Source organism: Apaloderma vittatum, unplaced genomic scaffold (assembly GCF_000703405.1).
Source record: "Apaloderma vittatum isolate BGI_N311 unplaced genomic scaffold, ASM70340v1 scaffold108, whole genome shotgun sequence".
Taxonomy (NCBI): domain Eukaryota; kingdom Metazoa; phylum Chordata; class Aves; order Trogoniformes; family Trogonidae; genus Apaloderma; species Apaloderma vittatum.
This window is the reverse complement of record NW_009728789.1, coordinates 64,865-72,093: the sequence shown is the minus strand read 5'-3', so window position 1 is coordinate 72,093 and position 7,229 is coordinate 64,865. Positions and strand designations below refer to the sequence as shown.

The 7,229-nt window shown below is 43.1% G+C and overlaps 2 protein-coding genes across 4 annotated transcripts in view; one reads left to right on the top strand and one right to left on the bottom strand.

Moving 5' to 3' along the window:
• Window positions 1-84: 84 nt before the first annotated feature.
• On the top strand, window positions 85-2,973 carry TTC19 (tetratricopeptide repeat domain 19; the record flags this gene model as incomplete). The annotated part of the gene is made up of 7 exons (XM_009874172.1): window positions 85-123; window positions 565-621; window positions 895-956; window positions 1,478-1,572; window positions 1,775-1,929; window positions 2,227-2,389; window positions 2,661-2,973. Coding segments are annotated over 7 exons (705 nt in total), but the record flags the coding sequence as incomplete, so codon positions are not given.
• A 3,238-nt stretch (window positions 2,974-6,211) lies between these two features.
• The window catches only part of NCOR1 (nuclear receptor corepressor 1), a 51,951-nt gene continuing 50,933 nt past the window's right edge, over window positions 6,212-7,229 (bottom strand). For all 3 annotated transcript variants that reach the window (XM_009874175.1, XM_009874173.1, XM_009874174.1), the window contains one exon: window positions 6,212-7,081. In XM_009874175.1, coding sequence (XP_009872477.1) covers window positions 6,894-7,081 — 188 coding nt within the window. In that variant the 3' untranslated portion in view covers window positions 6,212-6,893. The remainder of the gene's footprint in view (window positions 7,082-7,229) is intronic.

The following is a 7,229-nucleotide window of genomic DNA, read 5'->3' as shown; positions in this document are numbered from 1 at the left end:
GGGGCTGCAGCGGAGCCAGAGGTAGAAGGAAAAGCAGTTGTGTTGAGGCCAGTCCCCTCTTCAGCACCGTCTTGTCTCTTCCAGATGGCAAACGTGGCCTTCATGCAGGGACAGCTGGACAATGTGAGTAACTGTTTTTGTTCCCCTTCGAATTTTAAGAGGCTGATATCTTGGGCGAGTTCCTGGAGGTGAGGCGTGCTGTGACAAGCTCCACAGCCAGAGTTGTGAGGCAGAGATCTCCCAGTGTAAGGCAGAATTATCTACCTGGGGATTTCAGTCCCGTGAAGCGCGTGCTGCTAAGAAAGATGCTTTCACAGTTAACGTTGAACTCCAGCGTGGGGTCCAAGAGAAGGAATACAGATGCCATGTCAAGCATTTAGGTGGCCAGCCCAGGGAGAATGTAGGAAAGCCCTGGAGGCACACAGATGTGGTAAACTCATGGCTGTTGTAGCAGCCCTAAAGTAGAACTTGAAAAGACTCAGTAGTTGGCAGCACCATGGAGTAGAGATCTTCTGTTTTAAGCGCCGTCATCGCTCAGTATGCTCTTCAAAATTCTCATTTCAGGCAGAAAAGCTCTACAAAGCAACTATGAGCTATTTGCTTGCAGGGGACATGAAGGAGGTATGTTCTTCTGATAAAAACTTTCACCTGGAAGTATTAACAGGGTTGTGCACAACTCTTTGCTCTATTTCTTGTGCTGTAATACCTCCTACTGGGAATTAGCAATACTAGCTATGAGCTTGCTGGCTTCTCAAGAACTTAATTCAGTGGATGGCAGCTCTGGAGACAACAGGATGGGGATTTTTAAAGTCTATGCTAGTTCTCTGACAAAGTAATGTTTCCGTTGGGGAGATACAAGAAGAGTAACAGGTGCATTGTGTGTCCTCCTGGCAGGATGACAATGCAATCCTCGAGATGTCCCTCAAGCTGGCCAGTATCTATGCTGCTCAGAAACAGTGAGTTCCCTGCTAAAGGCGTCTTTTGCTTTCCTCTCAGCTTCACAGTGGCAGTGCTGGCCACACAGAGCTTCTTTAAGAATAGAGTGCCTGAGGAAGCCTTGGTATGACACGATACCACCAACATAAATGTTCCCTCAGGCATTGTATTTGCCCACCCACTGTCCTGTAGCACAGTGACTGCTGCTGGGACCTGCCCAGCTTAGGGCAGAAGTAGCCACAGAGGACATGGCTCTTTGGTCTTAAGTCCACACCTCACAGGAGGCTTTTGAAGCAGTTGATGACTGGCAACTTGTAGCTTCATTTTTCAATGGAGCATCAGCATGGGTTGCCTTATCTGGCCTTATCTGGGGAAGGGGGTCCCTCTCCACCTCTTGGATCCCTTTGCCCGTGGGTCAAGGAGAGGGTACAGGCCACGATCAAGAAGGCTCTGGTGAAGGGGAAAAGTTCTTACAGACCCTCACATCTATCCATTCAGAGATGGAAGGAGCTTTGCTTTGCTGAGTTGTTGGACTTTGCAGGCACAAATTAGCCCTGGCTGGCTACCAGTTCTGCATCCTGACCTTAGAGGAGAAGATTGCCAAGCAAAAGGACTTGCCCGAGGATGTTTTACCAGGTGGGACTGCCTTGTCTGCCAAAGGCTCCTCTCGTTATCTTTTCTCCATTTCCTTGTCCTTGATGTTGCTTTCCCTGTTGCCTAAGCACCACCTTCATGTCAATCCATTGTCTTCACACTGCATGAGTTTCCTGCTCTTGTAGGATGGAGACTCATGCTTGATCTTGTAGAAATAATCACTTCCGCTCCTCTCTCTTTGCAGCTGAAGAAAAGGCAAACACCCGTCTCTTGCTTGGGATGAGCCTAGACTCCTATGCTCGCTATCTCCTCAGCGTTAACCAGCTCCCAGTGGCCCAAAAAATGTATGAGAAGGCTCTGCAGATATCAAGCGATGTTCAGGGAGAGAACCATCCGCAGGTGACACGTACAATGGTAGCTGGACTTCTAAAGAAAGAAAGGCTAAGCCAGGGAACGAGGCAGCCTTAAAAGCAGCTTTGCGGGTGCCGGATGTACACAGCACTAAATTGGGTTCTGTTTTCCTGCCAGGAAGAACAAGCATGTAGCATGCTGATATGTAAATGTAAGACACTTTCATACTGAAAGCTTCTTCAGGAAATACAACTTTTACTAGTGTGCTGGGGTATAAATATGGTTCTCCTGCCTGCACTTCTACACAGGTCTTGTTCTGAGGCTTCCTTTTCTGTCCTGGTGCAGACTGTTGTCCTGATGAACGACTTGGCAACTGTCCTGGATGCTCAGGGGCACTATGACGAGGCATACTCCTGTGTGAAAAGGGCAGCTGAGCTGGCAAAGGAGACTCAACACCCTGAGGAGCACATGGTGCTGAATAACCTGGCAGCAATTCTGATGCACAAAGGTAAGTAAATAGATTTCCAGCCCATGTCACCATGCTTGTGCTGACTGCAGCTACCTGTAGTGTAGGACTGATCTATAGCATTATTTCTGTGTTAGTATTTTTAGTTTAAGGAGTAGGTCTGCTGACTTTGTGTAAGCAACCTGTGTTGTATTCAAATTGAATTCAGCTGCTGAAGTCCTTGCTCGTCCTTTGCATGTGGTTATCTTCAGGAGGGGACTCTGAAAATGGTGATGTAATTGGCTAGCCATAGCACTTTTTCCTCTTGCCACAGAAGACTTTCTGCAAGCAAAACAGGTGTACAAAGAAGCTCTCAAGCAGGCACAGCAGAAAGGAGATGTTGCTTCTGTCCAGCATATCCAGGAAGAACTAGCTGAGCTGGCCAAGAGGAGAAAGGGCTCCAAGTAAGTTTGGTCCTGGAGTCCCAACGTCGAGCTGACTGACAGTAGCGAGGTTGGTCAGTACAAGCAGCCGGGACCTATCTGGTGCAACTCTCAGGAGGAACAGCAATGAGGAGTTTGAGGGCAGCATAGCAAGAAGGGCTGCTATTGACTAACGTAGCCCAAAATAAAGTTGTGAAACCTTAACAATGGAAATGTGTGGTGTAGTCAGTGGTTTGAGAGTGACCTGCTGTGCTAGTGATTTAACTCTGTTGGCAGTTGAGACAAAGTTCAAGTCTAGCCTGGTATTAATATTTGCAGTTAAGTTGAGGAGTAGGCATTTGCTGCTCCGGACTGTTCACCGAAGTACTCAGTCTGAAAACATGGCTGTGCTATGAAGTTAAGTCTTGAACAGGAATTGTCTCTTTACACAGTAGCTAGCACAACACCGTGTACTTCTGTCCATGCTCCAGTTCAGTGCCTATTCACTTCAGCAGAGCAGTTCCCAGAGTATACTTGTACTGTGACAGAGCTGTAGCTCCATGTCCTTTTCAAGCAGGTTGCCTGAAGATCAAGTGTTTTTCTTCAAAGCATGCAGACTCTAAAGATAGAACATGTCCTCTCAGAGGAGGGCTTGAGACTATGTTACCAAAATAGAACTGTTGTCAAAAATAAAACACTCTGCTACCTTACCCCAGTCAAGAGCACACTGAGTGCCAAAGGTGCCGTCCCTTTTTGGATAGGTCAGTACTAGAATGGTGAAGCTTCCTGTTGGAAAATATGGTATGGACAAACTATCAGGATTGTAAGCTACATGCCTTCATGTGAGTCTAGCGTAAAAAGCTTGCTTATATAACACAGTTTTTCAGTCCTGCCCTGCAGGGAACCCTGATGTAAAGGAGAATTAAATGAGAAGTTACCAATGCTGAATTTAGCTAGGACAGCAGAACTAACTAATTCTGTCACTAACCAAGCAGTATTTTAACCTCTTATTTGTAAGGACTTCAGCTGGCTGCTACAACTCTTAATACTAATTGCATCATATTAGTTTACTTACAGTAGCATTAGTGGCTTCAGCTCTGCTTAACTCTGAGCTAAGACGAGGCACGCAGGTTTTCTAGAGTAGATGTTCATTGAAGCTGGAAAAACTTAAGTCACATATACAGCTTTGTTCTCAGCAAGCTAGGAAATAAAAACAAGGCTGTTACAGATACACTTGTACCAACGGAAAGGCTCTAATAGTTTAGAGCCAATTTTAAGTTCTGGGTTGCGGTTTTTAAGTGGCAGACCTTAGACACTCCAGCAGTGTTAACTGGGAACCCTGCAGCACCCCCTCAGGGAAGTGTTTTGCCTGTTCTCATGAACATAAGCTTGATGCTGCAAAACAAGAGGGAGACACAGGAAAAGCAAATGGAGAACTGATCCCCTTTATTGATTGGTCTGAATCCAGAAGTCACTGTCTACTGAAGACATTGTGTGGAAAAAAAATAAAATGTTGAGTTTTTATGATGCATGGGTTTTTCAAGTCTTAAATGATTTCATATCAGAATCACGAAACATATCAAGATGAAAGCATTGTGAAAGCGCTGATCAGAAATCAGTTAAAAATCTGTAGTAAACTACACTTTGTAAACATGATTTACAAACACCTTCCTGTTTGAAACAGGTCAGATGTAATTCCATACTTGAAGATTACTGGAATTGTGGTAAACCCTAACTTAGGCTCTGGAGAGGTTTTTACACTGGAGAAGTCAGAACTCAGATAACAAAACAAAAAAGCAGCAACATTTTATGTGCAAATGCCACTCAAGCTGTATCTTAGGAGAAAGTGACTATCCTACTTCGGATATCTTGCTGCTGCAGCAGCAGTAACATGAAGCTTTGCAATGAACATGCTATACTTACTGTACAGTTAGCAAAGACATTTGTCTGTACATGCCTCTTTCACGCTGTATTTGTTACACTAACAAAGTGAGAACAAGGGAGTTTTAGAATGGAACTTAACTCTCCAGTCCAAGTTGAAACCTACAAAAAGGGCAGATCACCTTGTTTTCCAGTACAAGTTGCTGTGGGAGCAAAAAAAGTTAAAAGTAAGAGCACAGGTCTACAAACAGGATGAAAACTTCAGTACTTTAAGCCAGAAAGGTAAAGGATGGGAGGGTGAGGAAAAAAACTCCATCTTTCTTAGAGAAAGACTGCAAGACTGAAGCCTGCCAACTGATCTACTCTGATGCAATGCTTGAAAAATTAGCAAAATAATTCTGTATCTGGAACACAGTGTCACATTTCCAAATGAGTTCCTTTGGATTTCTTCTTTCCCACACTTAGGGCAAAAAGGCTTTCCTCTAAAGTACTTGAAGGAAATTTGCTATTAATAAATAGTTCTGTAATTCTTCCTGTTTGTAAGTGGACCATGACAGTCCTTCCGTAAGCGGGAGAGCTTACATGGCTTAGGGTTACACAGCTGCATTACACCTTCCATACAACGTATCGCAAATACAGTGTTCAATTAAAAATACTTTTGACTGGAAAATAACTTCAAGGCAAAGATTCTGTTCATCAATGAGATGCAAAAACAATTGGAATCTGACAGACCATGCCACCCCCCCAATTCAGTGCTATCTGTAAATCAGTCCTTCTACCCCAGAAGATTTAAATTCACTTCCTGAGGTCAGTGCAGCAAAAAATAAGATGCTTTTGAAGACGGATGTCAGGACACCTGGTGGTATCACTGACCGCATGTATGGATACATAAGCTACAAGTATATCATAGCAGGCATTGCTAGATGAATGATTAAGGAGACTCTCCTAGTACCATATACAATTTAAAAATCAAAATAAAAATCACCCTAAGAAGTATTGCACACTTTAGGAGTTAAGCCAAGCATTTGTAAGGATTTCCACCAAAAGCTCGCTTATAGGGCTGGGGATTGGGATGGGGACACAGACTTTAAAATAATTATTACATAAAGATTTTAAAATCAGACTCGAGGAAGGTAAAAATCACAGTACCTATATCGAACTGGTTGTAACAGAAGCCAAGTAGTTGACTCACGTGTCGCTCAATTATTCTATAAAAGCATTTGTGTTTTATTTAAACTTGGGATGTAGAGGTTTTTCTTCTTAAAGGATTTCTCAACCCACCCAGAGCCTCTGTTGCGGTAAGCCAGTTGCTATGGTTAATTATGACAGTAAAATTGAGTAGCCTGTTGTGACTGCATACGATGCAGAAACAGAGAATGCCACGATAGGCTTTTGGGGCACAGTTAAAATTCCCAGTGTGCATAACAGTGAGGTATGCCTCCAGAAGCTGTTCTTTTTGTTTTGTTTTGTTTTTTATCCTTTTAAAAATGAACCATAACATACCCATGCAATAATATTTCTGCAGTGCTGCTAAATAAAACCAACTGCACCAAAAATTTACAATGTGGCAGAATTTAAAATTCAAAGAAATATATCATCTTATTCCAGCAAATCGGACTATGTTAATGTACAGAATTCATTAAGGGGTCAGTCTTAAAAATTAACATTTTCACAAGAGCTTGAACACCACTGAGAAAGTGTGTCTAGGGGAAAAAATAAAATTATATAAAAGCACAATGCCTGCGAGAAGTGGCACGGCATTAAATGGGCAATGATGCTAGGCTGGTCGGGAGGCTAGGTTTCTGGTTAGACTAGGCTGGTAGGGAGGCTAGGGTTATGAAGAGTACTCTACACTGAAGAAAATGCTTAAAAAAAAAAAATTACAAAATGACCCCCAAAGTTTAGGCAATGATTTGAACATAAGTACACCAGATACTATAGCAAGGGAAAAAACACTGCAAAAAGTACTCTCTATTTACAGAAGAATGATTTAAAGACATTAAGGTTTTCTTTACAAATAGATGTAGAACAGGAATAGTCCACGTTTTTAAAAACTCTTTACATATTTATCTTTAGTAAGTCAAACCTTCTTGATCACAATCCTCCAACACACGGCCTGTGCAGAAGGCATTTAACGGACTCTCCATCAATTCTTCATTGTGTGGCCCTCGCTCTCTTGGAAAGTCTCTATGGGCACAAGTCAAAAATAGATTTCTTTTTTTGACCCGCAATTTTTTTTTTTTTAAAAAAAAATTCTGCATAGTTCAGTCATCACTGTCAGACAGAGTCTCGTATTGTGCTGAAAGCAGTGGCGCAGGCTCTCGCTCCCATATCCTGTTCTGTTGGTGAGTGGTTGCTTGGCTCATGGACGGTGGGGCACACGCGATGGATGTTGGCGGCGTGCTGCTCAGCATCCTCATCGTCAATGGGTTGTAAGGAAACTGCGTTGAACCTGGACCAAAGAGAGTTTCTCCACGTCAAAACCATGAGCTGTTCTAAGAGATCTGTATCTGAAAGACAGCCTGGTTGGGGTTGCGACAACTAGCAGAGAATGTTTCACAAAAAGCCTCATAGGCTGTAAACTTTTAGAGCAATACACA